This window comes from Myotis yumanensis, unplaced genomic scaffold (assembly GCF_028538775.1).
Source record: "Myotis yumanensis isolate MYYU_CA2020_CCGP unplaced genomic scaffold, mMyoYum1.0.hap1 SCAF_3, whole genome shotgun sequence".
Taxonomy (NCBI): Eukaryota; Metazoa; Chordata; class Mammalia; order Chiroptera; family Vespertilionidae; genus Myotis; species Myotis yumanensis.
The window spans coordinates 163,441,956-163,457,501 of NW_027223754.1; the positions used below are offsets into that span (position 1 = coordinate 163,441,956).

Genomic DNA, 15,546 nt, shown 5'->3' on the forward strand with positions numbered 1-15,546 from the left:
TGGGCACCCTATGTGCTTTGTTAGGGGTGCACATTTGGCTTCCTTCGGTTGGTCCTACGTTGGAACAGGGACAAAAATTAGGGAAGTTGTCAGTTCTTAATCAAGTCATGGACATTTGGGGCTGATTGTTATAGAATTTATTGCTTAGCTCCCTGGATTGTCATTAGATATGGAAATTTGGCTTCTTATAAGTTTGAGTTGAAGCAGGCTGGCTTCCTGGACTGTTTATTGTGGATAGGAGGTTGGCTTCTTGTAAGTTGTGGGTGAAAGTTCTATTTTATACTATGATCGGGTCATTTCGGTTTGTATATGCAAACTCTCAGTATTCATCAATCAGACTGATTAGTGGAGAGATAGAGAGCAAACATATTCACCACTGTCAACTGCTTACGACGATATAAGTTAAAGCTGCCTACAAAGAACATTACATAAAAGTGCTAAGCGGAAGGGGGGTGGGGCGTGGATAAGAGAGAATTTGGAGAAAAATACATTTTACTACTAAGAAAATCTAATCTGTTAAAATCAGGGAACAAAGAATACCAAGATGGGCGGGTAGTTCCTGCAACTCCCTCCTCCCTAGGTGAGGTTTTCAAAATTGGGACTGCAAGTCCAGGTACTTGGATATTATTTCTTTCTTTTCAGTTTTAAAAAATTTGAGATAAAATGCACATAGCAAAAATCCAACATTTTAACCACTTTAAAGTGTACAATTCGGTGGCTTTTACAATGCTGTACAATCATCACTATCATCTGATTCTAGAACGTTCCCAAAGAGAAACGTGGTGCCTGTTAGCAGACAATCCCAATCCCCACCTCTACCCGGCCCCTTGCAAGCAATAGTCTGCTTTCTGTCTCTAGGGATTTGCCTCTTTAAACATTTCATATAAATGGGATCACAGGACATATGGCCTCTTGTGCCTGGCTTCTTCCAGTGAGCATAATGTTCTTCAAGGTCCATCCGTGCTGTAGCACATATCAATTCTTCATTCCTTTTTATGGCTGAGTCATATCCCATTGTAGAAACGTATCACATTTTGTTTATCCATCCATCAGTTGGTGGGCACTTGGGTTGTTTCTACTCTTTGGCTATTACGAATAATAATTTTATAAATATTCATGTATGTTTTTGTGTAAACACCTGTTTTCAATTTTCCTGGGTATATCTCTAGGAGTAGAATTGCTGGGTCATATGGTAACTCTATGGTTACATTTTTTTTTTTTAGTAACTGCCAAACTATATTCTGAAGTGGCTGCACCATTTTACATTCCCACCGACAACGTGGGCGATTGTTTCTCGGGTCAGACTACAGCCAATGGAAGGGAAGAAAACCTGCAGCAGACACCCTCCTATGTAAAGAAGCATCTTCCCAGCCACCTTCCACCCAGAATCTGCTCGGGATTCTGTGAGGTCAACCTCTGCTTTTGGTCCAGCTGCCTGATTTTCTCACCGAGGATGAGACCCGAGGACCCGAGGAAAGATCACACGAACTTTCCCAACCTCTTCCCTATCCTTTCGGCTTTGTGTTTGGCAAATGGAGGTGTGCAGATACGTTTTCTTTGTTTCGTTTTGTTGGGGAAGGAGGAGGAGGATGAATGACTTTTTGAAAAAGTCAGGAGCCTCTGCTTTTGGAAAATTCAGCTTCTAAGGAGTCTTGGTGCAAAACTATCAGCAACAGAGGAAGAAATTGAGAACCTTACTTTTGTTCTTTGAAATTTAAACCCAGTATATATTTGTTCCATTTCTCTTAACCCAAATGCAAAGCTTATTAGAACATCTAGCCACTGACTTCCAACCTCCTAAATTGTAGCTGTCCTCAAAGAGATATTCTGCAACCTCTGCAGGCAGTAGATTCTGCCCAAGTTCTACAGCTCTGCCCAAGGAAGCTCAACTTGCTATTGATTCTAAATTGCTTTCACATGGGAATGCATAATGGGAATCTAACTTCCAGTCCAGTCACCTTTCTTGGAGCTAAAATTTAGAGCATTTTAGAAGTCGCCTTGGAACCTAGCCATTTATCTCTGTTCAAGTCTTTCTTAAACTTTTGTAGTGTTTTGCTTTAAAATAACTGTACAATTATTTCTCCTTCTCAGAAAAAGTTTCTTTAGAATCTCAGAAGGAACCCCATCCTCTCCAAGGCAGGCAATTCAGCAGAAACCCCACTGTCTACTTTTTAGGGCTAAAACGTCCAACAAATTATAGGGAGAGAAAGAGAAACTGGATACGAAGAACCTGAATACCAAGAATGGATCCAATAATATGCTTCACATTTTATATGCTATTACATTTAATGTTCATAATAGTTGTATAATAAAGGCCCTTTTATCTTTTTATTACAGGTATGGAAATAGGCTTAGTGAGGTTAATTTTTTAGGATTACACAAGTAAATAAAAAACTTGGGCTTTAGAGTTAGTATAGTATAACGGTTAATGGTTAACACTCTGCAGTTAGATTCAAATCCTAACTCTACTGCTTACTGTGCAACCAAGTAGGTTCTAAGCCTTGGTTTCCTCCTCAGTGAAATGCAGACAACTAGGGTACCTATTTCATAGGGCAGGGGCCATGTGCATGAAATGAGATGTTTGTACACTTGCAAGCTAATGTGTCGTAATTTCTGAATTTTGTTTGATTTTGGATTGTCAGTGGCATTTGCCTTATTAAAGAGTGAAGAGCTATGATTCTCACCCACTTTTCCATCTCAGAGATGAAGACATGGGAAAAGTCCCCTTATCCTCTGTTTCACCAAAAACCAAAGTAGAAATTCCTAAACTATCAAAAAAAAAAAAATCACCACTCAATCACAAGTGAATAATTAATGAAGATGTGACATAGTTTTTGACGAGACTCTGATGATATGATGGCTGGATGTCTTTTTTTAAAAGGAATATATTTCTTAATTTGATTCTGAAGAAAAAACACATATGTGGCATAGCCTAAACATTAATATTGTGTGAGACTGCTTGTAAACCATCAGCGGCTACTATATCGAACCACAAAGCATTTGTATATAACTGGAGGTACTCTAATGGTTCAGGTGAAGACACGTTAATCTGTGGCTGTAGACACATCCAAAATGTTTTGAGAGTAAGAATCGCTACATCCTAGCCCAAAAAGGTATTAATGGCCCATCTGGCCTGCTCTGCATATGACATTATTAATATATTGTGTCCTAAGATAAATGATTGTTTTTCCTCCAAGGAGCTAATATTTAATCAGTCAGGAAGTTCTCTTTGGCATCAGGAAGACCTTGGTTCAAGTTCCATTTCCAAAAGTCACTCAATCTCTTAAGTCTCATCTGTTAATAGGATAAAACACCTACCGAATAAGGTGGTTATAAGAATTAAATGAGATCATGCGTATGAGGTGCTTAGCAGAGTGTAGTAAGATCTCAGTATATGGTAGCTATAAATACTATGCCCGCCATAGAAAACTGGAAAGAACAGATAAGTATAAAAAAGACAAAAAACAGTACTTTCCCCTTCCAAAGGCAACTACTGTTAATTTTAGTAATTTTTTTTCTATATGCAGTTTGTCTTCATACAGATCTAACTCACAAACTATATGCATTCTGTTTTTGTTTTGTCTTTTGGCCTATTAATGTAACTTAGATATTTAGTTACACCATTAACAACTAGGAAGTTATTTATGGCTTCTAACAAAATAGTTTTTCCTAATTATGAAGCCCTCGGGCATGATAGACTCCTCCCTACCTCATCTTCCGGCCACTTGGGGATCTGACCGCTTTGTCTTGGGAATCCTCAAGTCTGTCACCATCATCCCCTGGGACCACTGCAAAGAATCTCCTAAGTGCTCACAGGGTGTTGAGTGGGTAGGCTCCTCATCACCCGAAGGCAGAGCTCTGTCGTTTTACAATGCAAGGAGGTGCAGAAAGCCTTACATTCCACAGCCATCTGCCCAACTGCCTCTCCAATCTTTCTCCCACACAGTACAACAGAAGCTGCTAACCAAACCAAACCAAACCAAAAACAAACCCCCAAACCTGCTCATCTGCTGTAAGCTGAAGCCCAAACTCCCTCTTGGGCACCTTTTCTCATACCTTCTCTACAAAGAAAAAATGAGATGTATTACTGAGCTTAAATATTTTTTTTTTTAAATATATTTTATTGATTTTTTACAGAGAGGAAGGGAGAGGGATAGAGAGTTAGAAAAATCGATCAGCTGCCTCCTGCACACTCCCCACTGGGGAAGTGCCCGCAACCAAGGTACATGCCCTTAGACCAGAATCGAACCTGGGACCCTTGAGTCCACAGGCCGACGCTCTATCCACTGAGCCAAACCGGCCAGGGCTGAGCTTAAATATTTTTAAGAGAGACATGATGATGGAAGCAGAGGCTGGAGTGATGTGGCCACAAGCCAAGGAATGCTGGCAGCCCCTAGGACAGTGATGGCGAACCTTTTGAGCTCGGCATGTCAGCATTTTGAAAAACCCTAACTTAACTCTGGTGCCGTGTCACATATAGAAATTTTTTGATATGTGCAACCATAGTAAAACAAAGACATATTTTTGATATTTATTCTATATATTTAAATGCCATTTAACAAAGAAAAATCAACCAAAAAAATGAGTTCGCGTGTCACCTCTGACACGTGTGTCATAGGTTCGCCATCACTGCTCCAGAAGCTGCAGCCTGGAAGGAATGGATTCTCTCCTGAGCCTCCAGAAGGAAGCAGCCCTGCTGACACATTGATTTTAACCCCTAGGGCTCACTTTGGACTCTTGACCTCCGGATATGTAAGATAGTAAATACGTGTTGTCTTAAAAAAAACATATATGTATTTTTTTAAAGAACTGCCAGGATATTAATATTTAATTTGGTTCTCAGCATCTGAATTGCCCCAACTTTACTGTCCATGCTGACACCCCTCATTCTTTTTGATATCATTGCCTGTTTTTTCAGAGGATATAATTATCTATCTAATTGTAGAGCCCCAAATTGACCTCTAGACGTAGAATTAGTGAAAATCAAACACAAATTAAATTTAAAGTAAAGATGATAATCTATAACAGTTATTTTGACCAACTACCTGGTTTGGAAGGGATTGTGTAACCACTGTTTGTCACTATTATTGTCCCTTTTATTGCTGATTTTCTTCTTTTTCTTTTTTTTTTTTTGGTTAATCCGCACACAAGGATATTTTTCCATTGACTTTTAAAGAGAGTGGAAGGAGGGGGAGAGGTAGAGAGAGGGAAACATCGATGTGAGAGAGACACAACAATTGGTTGCCTCCCACACAGGGCCAGAGATAGAGCCTGCAACGAAGGTACGTGCCCTAGACTGGAATTGAACCTGGGACGCTTCCGTCCGCAGGCTGACACTCTATCCACTGAGCCAAACCGGCTAGAGCAATTACTGCTGGTTTTCCATAAAGAGTTTTCCAGAAGAGCAATGGCTATTTGACTATGCAGAGAAGACATTAAAATGAACTGAGAAACAACAGATTGGGGTTTCTGAAAGGTCTAAGATTCTGGCTCTATCAGTGATGAGCCGTGTGACCTCAAGGAGCACACGTTCTCTGAGTCTGCTTCCCCACCTAAAGAAAAGGAATAATAGTCTACCTCCATTTTGTCAGCCTTATGGAATTTTTATTCAGAACAAATTAAATGATACATGTAAAAGTAATTTGCAGCTTGTAAAGCGCTATACAAATGTAAAGGGGAAAGTATTTTGCTTTTAAGTAAAAAGGCAGGGAAAGAAAAGATGATTTCAAATACACCCTGATTGCCTTTTGAATCTCTATACAGCCAACAACCGCTAAAAACAGGTCATTCTGAATAATTCCAACCTCGATTGTCCAGTTTTCCTCCCCACATGCATCATGCTACTTAAAGGATTGGCTATCTTCATGCTGTGTTAGAGGAAACGGAAGTGTTAGAACAAAACAGACTGACATGCTATCTCAGGGAACTTATACAGCTAAGGAGGGACTGAGGAAAGTTAAGGAATTAGAGACAGGAAGGATTAGGATCATTGAGGTTATAAGAATTTAAAACTAGAAAAAAAAGGTATAAACAGCTTAGAATTTAAAGAAATGTTAAGAGATGGTTTTTCCAAAGAGGAGAGCCATTATCCAAACCCCTAGACAAGAGATTATATTCAGTTGAAGCTATTATATTCAACTCCTCCAGAGCCTGACATTTGATTACATTTAAAATTAATCTTTTGCTTCCCTTTTCCTTCCTCCCTCGTACACCATGTGTTCCTGCCCCAACCGTCTATTTCCCTCTCCTTTGCTTTATTTCCATCTCAATCTCTTTGATGTCTAGGTCCAGGTCTGCAGTGTTTTCCTTAACCTATCTCCTCGCCTTTCTCTCCCTGGTGTACATCTCCCACCTCAGCATCATGTATGCACACTCCTCTTTGGAAAAGTCACCTCTCATTCTTGCAGCAGAGCCTTAGAACATTATTCAAAACTATACTGCTTTTTAAAACGGAAAGATAAGAGCTTTAAAGTCCAAGCTGTTTCCCTAGGAGGAGCGAGGGCGTGGCCGGCAGAAGCAATGGTAGTTCTAAACCTGCTCAGACTTGGTCATTGGCGGTGGCACGATGCTTCTCATTCCATCTGGGCAGGGTCCGCTGGCCAGTCACAGCGCGGGGGGGTAGGGGGGGTAGGGCGGGGAGACAGACAGGCAGATAGAGACTTCCAAAGATGGAGAGGAGGAAAAGGAGGCAGAGTAAAAGAAGGAGTTAATGGAGGAAGAGGAATAATCAGAAACAAGGAAAGATGGGGGAAATGGAGCAAATAATAAAGTAAAAGGGAAAGGGAGAGTAAAGGGGGCGGGTAGGACTGAAGAGAGAAATAGAAACAAACAGGAGAGAAATGGCTTGGGGGGGGGGGGCGGGGTAGAAACAAGAATGGGGGGCAGAGGGTGGGAGAGACCAGGAGGGAGCAGAGCAGGGCGAGGAAGGGAGCGGCCACGGCCATGCCTTGCCTCGTCTATACGTGTACTTCCTTACACTGTCATCGGTAGCTGCCTTATCTATTTTCACCTCTGGCAGGAGCCGCCCGCCGATGTGGGAGCCGGGGCCGCCGATGAGGGACACCACGCCGTTGCAGTCCACGGTGCTGTTGCGCTTCACGCTGCGCCGCAGGCTGGGGAAGATGCGCGAGGAGCGGCTGCCCTGGCTGTAGCCGCTGTAGCCGCTGTAGCTGCTGCGGCGCTCGCGGGCGCGGATCGGGATGAAGAGCGAGTCGCGGCGGCCCTCGCTCTCCTCCACGGTGCTGTGCTCGTCGTCCGCGAACTCGTTCTCCGAGCCGGGGTCCCGGAACCGCCCGGGGCCCCTGAAGCTGAAGATGCTGCTCTTGCTGTTGTGGCGGGAGAGGAAGGGGGAGCCCGGGATGCTGAGCAGTGACTGTGGGGCAGAAAGAGAGAGGTTGGCAGGTAGGAGACAGGGCGCTGACCCCCAGAGCCTGAGCAAAGGCTGCTAACCCCCCCTCCCCCCGGATCCCCCCTGCCCCCCGCCCCCGACCCATCCTTGCATTCCTGCTGTCAGAGCACAAGTGTTTGCAGAAAGCACTCGGGAGGTTAAATTTCTACTGCTGCTCACTCCTATTACTACTCCTACCACTCCTATTTCTATTACTACTCACTTCTGGCCCCACAGCCTTGAGGTCTACCTGGCTTTAAACCAGTTCACCGCTAAAAAGTTCTACTCCTTGTTCACTCAGCACGGAAACCATGCTTCCACCTCCTGCATCTGCAGCCGAAGCCCTGGGAAACACGTCTGTGGTGCCTTTCCTTTCCTCAACTGAGGCTCATGCCACACTCGGCAGGAGGAAAGAATGTCAAAGTGGGCATCACTTGCCAGTCCTCCAAGGAGAACGTGCCTGGAGGCCAATGCTGTGCCAACAGTGATCTTCTAGCATTTTTGTTCCACTGGACATTATTTATGTTCCCTTCCACGTTATTTTAAACTCAACATAAATTTTTTCACCCAAAGTTTCCATATTTGTAAATTATGTAGTTCTCAGCACTGACATTTTAAAATAAATCTCTTCTTTACCACTTAGAAATTTTTCCTCATTTCTTTCTCCTTCAACACATATTTCCTTTCTACATTCCCTAGAGAATTTTAGGCTAATGTATATTTTAAACTTTGTTTTTTACTGATCACCTTTAAATACTTTTCTGCAAAAAATTATAAACTATATTTAAAAATTTTTTAATTTTCCCAGGACCATGAGTCTCTGAGAAATTTGAAAACCCTCCTGGATTGAGTTATTAGTCTATTAACAAAAGTTGACCAAGATACATAAATATATACTTTATAAGTAATTACTAAGCTTTAAACATTTTATAAAGATGTATCTCTTAATGAGATGGGTGAGATATTTTTCAATTGGTGTTTTTTTTGGTGTGTAAATATTTGTAGAGAGTATTACTTATTATTAGAATGAAACATGGCTCAACATCAACTCCTTTCCCCCCTTTTTAAAACTTGATTTTTAAGTGCTGAGAAATCTTATTAACAAACAGTATCTCTTAGAATGAAAGAATTTTGTTATAGTAATGTTACTCACTTCTTTGAACTCTTGTCAAATTATATGCCTCCACATTTTAAGGATTTATTGGTAGCAATTAAATTAGTTCCTCTCAATTTTTTTAAAAGCAAAGACTTAAAACCATCCAACTTGCCTAAGGATTTATGACCTAGTTATTAGAATTATTCTATTTCTTGATTTCTGTGAATACCAAAAAGGCTTTATTTATTATCTCTAATAATTATACGGGTTACTCTTAAAGGGTTTATTCCTTTACTTAAAGGAACCTTATTTAACCCAACAGAAAAGATTAGAATAACCCAAATATTGTTAATTTATATATATCAATGCCAACATTAATTTTTTAATAAGGTGATTTACCTTATCACATGCTTTTAAAATATTTTCATCAAAACCTCAAAGCAAAAAAAACAAAAAACACACAACAAAAAACAAAACAAAAAAACCTCAAAGCCATAGATTTGGCTCATTTAATTTATGAAAATGTCTATGCCCCCACTGCCAAAGCAACTGGCCAAATCAGACTTATTTTCATAGGAGAAAGTATGACCTAATTTTTAAAAATAAGTTTATTAATACGTATCCCAGTGGTAACCACCTGGCTCCTGAACTTAAAACATCCCAATACCCTTGACTATAACTCTGTTTCACTCTTAGCAGAAGTGTGTCAGAAATAAATTCAGAAAGCCTTATGATGGATTTACATTTCCTGGATTAAAGAAAACTTTGTAGATACTAATATTTTCAATTGTCCCTTTGTTTGGCACCTCAAAGATTTTTATACCTCAGGGTAATGCACTACATAATAATTGGATCACAGAGAGGTATGTCTTTCTTTTGTAAAGTCGGGAGGAGGTTAACTGTGAAAGGGGAAGGGGAAAAGGAGAAATGGTGTGATTTTGGACCACAGGGCTAACCTGGGGCATAGGAATAAGTTAAAGATCTGGACCCTGACCGTGTTTCCCAGTGGTTTGAGCGTCGTCCTGCACACCAAAAGGCATGTAGCTGGGTTTCGGGTTTGCTCCCCGGCCTTGGTTGGGGTGTGTGCAGGAGGCAACCAATCCATGTCTCTCTTCTCTCTCTCTCTCTTTCTCTCAGCTCCCCACCCCCACTCTCTCAATGCAAAAAATATCCTCAGGTGGGGATTAATAATAAAAAAAAAAGATCTGAGAATCAGGTTCCTTAAAACTGTGCTTGGAAAACCTTCAAATGTCCCAAAGGGATGCACCTCCAGTTGAGGACCACTGCTCTAAGAGAAACTTAACAACTGACTTTGGACAGTCCTTCCTGTTACACCCTGCAATACTTAGTTTGCCCAATTATGACTTGAAGGAATTTTCAAAATAATTTTTAGCTATATGAGATTTTTGCCTTAGAGTTCAGGCCTTAACCTTTTTGTAAATGATCCCTCTGTGAAAGTTCTTTGTGGGACTCTACAATACTGCATGTGCTATGTGTTAAATAAATCTTTTACAATAACACTGTTGGTGATAACCCTGGAAGGGCTGTAGGGCTCCTCTTTAATATTCCCACCCAGATGTTTTTGTTCCCTAGAACTCCATTTCTAACTCTAGATGCAAAATGCTCCCAGTTCCAGTCTCTCCCTATAATGCACAGAGGAGCCAAGCTGGCAGCTGGATAGTGTATTTTCTTTGGATATTTCTAGTTCTATCATACTCTATTCTCTCATTTGCATTTCCCTTGGTATGCAGTCTTTTCCTGCCTTGGGTCGAAGCAACTCACAAATCTCTGAGACAATAAATGAATTTGATCACGGGGTGGCGGGGGGGGGGGGGGGGCACATCAAGAAAACCACTAACCATAGATTATTTGACATAAATGTCACTGCTTAATACATACCACATGCTGTACATAGGCCTTTAGAAGAGAGAATGCAGGTATGCAACGTCCCTGACACCTTTCCTGATTACTCTGATTTGTTTTGCTCTTTTGCCCCAACCCTGCACCACAGAGGAGAAGCTGCATTGGTTAGATTCTAGAATGTTCATTGGGTCTCATTTATGAGTGGGAAGTGTCACTGTGTGTTAAAAGGGCACACACATGGCCAGCTCTTATACTTCCTTCCTCCATATCGTTGGGTTCGGAAAGGAATAAAGGCCTCCACCAGCTCCCTGCTGGCTAGTCCTCTTCTCACATTTATGTTAGGGCATTCTCACTGATGCATCCCCCTGAACCAATTCTCAAAGTATGATTCACAGACCAATGTTAGTGAATGACCTACTACTGGTTTGCAACAAGACAAGTAGAAAAATAAAGAGAATCATTTAGAAACTCGTACAGCAAGTAGACGTCACAACATCCAAGACTGTGACCATTTTTCTAGAAATTCATTGTTATTTTATTTTACAACAGTATCAGTTCATGAAAACTTGGGAAAAACAGACACTGGTTCTTCACCACGGACAGGTTGAGAAACACTTCCCTGAACAATGTGGCTGGCCAGACGATGGTGTCTTAAAATGTACCTATGATTTTGTTTTAATCTGGTAAGGTAAGGTGACAGACAGAGACAACTGCCTTTGAAGGAGGAGTTTATTCCTTACAGTTTCTCAGAGAAGGGAGCATGGAGGGCCTCATGGGGAGGTTCTAGGGTTAATAAGGAGGCAGAAGGGGTGACGGGGAAAGCATGGCCGAGTCTGCACTGTGGTTTACTCAGGAACAAATAGGTGAGGCAGAGTAGATTGCTCAGAGTAATCTTTGAGCAAGTTTAGGATTGGACAGTTAATTCCAGGCAGGCTCGGGGCTATAGGAGTGGTCCCAGTTGCACAGTAGTTGGCCCTGGAGGGATTCAGAGCAGGGAAAATATTGACTTGGTGTATGAGAGTTAGATAAAAGGAAAAGGTTGGGAAACAGGGGTTTTGCATAAGAAAGGCACACTTCCAGGCAAGTAGCCTCTAGGAATTAAGCTAGCACTGGAAGGGGCAGTCCCTACCCTGCCAGCAAGGCTCCTAAAATGTCAGAGCATCCTAAAATACAGAGCACAAACATGATTAGGATAGTAAGGTCCCAAGATTGGGTGCCGAGGAGATAGGAAGTATCCTTGAGCTTCTACCTACCTGCTCAGTTGAGTTTAACATAGAACACTGAGGTTCAGAGCATAAGCTTACATGTTAATAAACTGTGCGTGGGCATATATATCTGCCTTGAGGGCCTCCCCAGAGAGAACTATGGCCAGGTCAAGACAGGACACAGACACTCCTGGACTCCTTTGCTAAATCCCATGATCACCTTTAGCACCTAACTTATTTTCTCTATTTATCTTTCACTCTTTCCCCTCACATACCTTACCATTCAGGCACACTGCCCTTAGGTCTTTATTTTCTCCATTTCCACTCTCTGTTCAGCTGTGGAAATCCTCTCGGTTCTCCTCTACAAACTTCTTAATCTTCCCACAGCACTGAGCCCCTTCCAGAGTACTTACGCTCTACTTTTTACTACAGTTTTTTAAACACATGCTTTATCTCTCCTTTAAAAAAAAATTCTTTTTATTGATTTCAGAGAGGAAGGAAGAGATCAAAATATCAATGAGAGAGAATCACTGATTGACTACCTCCTACACGCTCCCCACTGGGGACTGAGCCTGCAGCCTGGGCATGTACCCTGACCAGGAATCAAACCATGATCTCCTGGTTCATAAGTCGATGCTCAACCACTGAGTCACACCAGCCGGGCTTAGCAAGATCTTAATAGGTACGTCTGAAAGTAAGCTGTCCCATCCCAGTCAAGTACCTGAGTTCTAAACACCCCTTTATCAGTGAGGACCAGCATTTACCTACACCACCATCTTGGTTCCCCTCCAGTGTCAAAGTTCCACAGATTTTTTTGTTCTGAGAAAGTTACTTTTTACCAAAATATGTACAACTTGTATTAAACATATAATCAGTTTTATCATTATTATTTTAAAATAAATCAGTAAATATTTAAAAATTTAAAAATTATAGTTTCTTCTAATATAATAAAAGCACATTTTATTTTATTTTATTATTATTTTTTTAAAATATATTTTATTGAGTTTTTACAGAGAGGAAGGGAGAGAGACAGAGAGTTAGAAACATCGATCAGCTGCCTCCTGCACATCTACTGGGGATGTGCCCGCAACCAAGGCACACGCCCCCGACCGGAATCGAACCTGGGACCCTTCATTCCGCAGGCCGACACTCTATCCACTGAGCCAAACCGGCTTTGGCAATAAAAGCACATTTTAAAAAGCTCTTTAAGCCCTAACCAGTTTGGCTTAGTGGATAGAGCGTCGGCCTGCCGACTGAAAGGTCCCAGGTTCAATTCCAGTCAAGGGCATGTACTTTGGTTGTGGGCACATCCCCAGTGGGAGGTGTGCAGAAGGCAGCTGATCGGTGTTTCTCTCTCATCGATGTTTCTAACTCTCTATCCCTCTCAGAAAAAGAGAACTGATGCAACACAATAATTAAAATACTTTGCAAAAATGGACTCAACCTAATATTTATAAACTTTCCTAAACCCTAAAAACACAGCAGTAATTTTATAGGGAAATGGGTTTGGCAGATGTCTCAAGAGGGTGCCAAAGACCTGGCAGTGAAGGACACTGATATACACTGAACTGTGCTGTGGGAAACTGAAGCCACATTCATTGTTAAGCCAAGAGGAGAGATGACCATGCATGCGTGGAAGTGAGTAAGGGGATGATTACAGACTGCAGTGCTTACGGACACCAGCTTTGCTCTGCAGTCAGAGGGACCTGGTTCAAATGCTGACACTAGTATTTACTAGCTATATAACCTTGGACAAGTTAGCTAATCTCTCTAGCCCTCAGTTTCTTCAGCCATTCTTCCGGATAAAATCAGAGAAACTGCAGGAGGATCCTAGGACAAAGACTATTTACTACCTTGTGGGGCTTCTAAGCAAGTCTTGGCAGTCAGCCATGGCCTGTAGAAATCGACAATTTTTCTCAGATGGGGAAATTAGAGGAAGTGAACATTTTCATGCAAAGCAGGACCTCTCAGAAGCCCAGATTTGTGCTTTGAGCTATGGAGCAATCAGTACAACTCTGTGCTAAAGTGTTTGGATTAATCAGAGACCATTCAGTAGCAAAGTGTTAACAGCACTAACTAGCTCAGTGATGGTTTGCCAGTGAAAGGCGGGATTACAACAAAGCTGCAATCACACTTTCCCCCCAAAGAGGCTGCCCTAGGAGAAAGGTGAGGTGAAGGTGAGAGAGCTGGCTCCAGGCCATAAAGAAGTCCCAGATGGGGTTAAGTATCAGTTTTATAAAAGTCCTTCATTTATTTGTCCAACACATATCTGAATGCTAGCCATGTGCAAAGAAGCAAGTCTTGGCTTTAGGGCTTTAAGAAGAGGATATGAACATAAGAAACTATAATATCACAGAGAGTAAAGAGGTATGTATAATATAGAATGAAAAGATGAAATAATTTCCAGTTGGATGTGGAATGGGGGAGGTCAGGAAATGTTTCTTCAGAGAAGAATGTGAAGAATAAGCATGATGCAGACATTCAGAGATGGAAAAATGGGGCATCTTAGGCTGTATTTAGAGCAAAATAGAGGGTAGAAAACAAACACATGTGAAAAGCACCTAGTAGTTCACTCCGTTTAAGAATAGGACGCTTAGTGACTAGCAGGGGTGGGCAAACTTTTTGACTCGAGGGCCACAATGGGTTCTTAAACTGGACCGGAGGGCCGGAACAAAAGCATGGATGGAGTGTTTGTGTGAACTAATATAAATTCAAAGTAAACATCATTACATAAAAGGGTACGGTCTTTTTTTTTTTTTTTTTTTAGTTTTATTCATTTCAAACGGGCTGGATCCGGCCCGCGGGCCGTAGTTTGCCCACGGCTGGACTAGAGACTGAAAAGGCAGATTGTGTCCAGGAGAAGGGGTTGGGACTTCATTAGTAAGTAGAGTAAATCTGATTACAGGAATTCTCTCTCCCATTCTTATTAACTATTTTAAACTGTCGATATTTTCTTTAAACCCCTACTCAACCTCTCATTCCCTTCAATAAGATTTTAAATTTTCTACATTATTGAAAACTAGAGACTGTCGGGTGTTTTCTTCCTCAGCTTCCTACTCCCTACCTATAAACTTATCCATGCCCAACCTCCCCTTTTCCCCCAGTGTTTTGGGGAATAAGGAGCCCGTTTCCTATTAGAGACTACATCTTCCAAGATTGTGTTCTATTTTCTTTTCTGTTCTACCTCATTTTCTACCTCCATCTCCCCTTCTTCAGGGCTTCCCTCCTCCCATACTACAAAAATGCTTGTTTTCACCCATATTCTTTAAATAAGCCCGAGTGAGAAGTCTATGCTCATTGTCTCCACTTCCCACTCAATATAACATCCATCCTTACCCTGCACTGAAACGTGACTTTAAAGTTCTCAGTGCTTTAGATTGTCAAATTCAACAAACATTTCCACTTCTGACCTCACGAAGCATCTCTGTTAAATTTCAATCCATCGGTCACTTCCCTACTTTCTCTAACCCTTGTGTCCTCTTGGCTTCACTGAACTCTTGGTTCTCTTAGCATCGCTAATGGCCACTCATTTATTTTCCTTCATGAGCTTCATCTCTGCTGCCCGTGGACACCAGTGGTTGTATCTTTGGCCCACTGTTCTGTCACTCGACACAATATTTTTGAGTAATTTCATTATTTCAATCAGCACTCCTCAGCTTAGCACCTCTTCCGTGAGCTATCATTTGACTGTATGTGTGCCTAAAAGACCACTCTATTTGGTTATCCAACAAATAATTCCACTGGGTATATCCAAACTGGAACATACTTTTCTTCAAATGCTCTTTCTTCTAACTGCTCCCTCACCAACACACACATACATTACCTGAAAATTTTTGCTGAACCTCTGGGTTGGGATAGATCTGTGTCCTCCAAAATAACCCAGCATATCTCAGTTATGAAATATTGCCATCAATGCTATTATGTAAGTAACTTTTTAATGTGTCAGGCTGCTCCACTATACTGTAAGCTTCTACGACAGGGATGGTAATGGCCAC

General features: G+C 41.5%; 1 protein-coding gene across 6 annotated transcripts in view; it reads right to left on the minus strand.

Annotated features, from left to right (window-relative positions):
• The window catches only part of SCN8A (sodium voltage-gated channel alpha subunit 8), a 186,280-nt gene that overhangs the window by 60,708 nt on the left and 110,026 nt on the right, over positions 1-15,546 (minus strand). For 4 of the 6 annotated variants that reach the window (XM_070410201.1, XM_070410199.1, XM_070410202.1 and 1 more), the window contains exon 12: positions 7,010-7,372. In XM_070410201.1, coding sequence (XP_070266302.1) covers positions 7,010-7,372 — 363 coding nt within the window. Of the gene's footprint in view, positions 1-6,976; positions 7,373-15,546 lie in introns of all 6 variants that reach the window. The other 2 variants (XM_070410197.1, XM_070410198.1) reach the window with 1 other exon arrangement.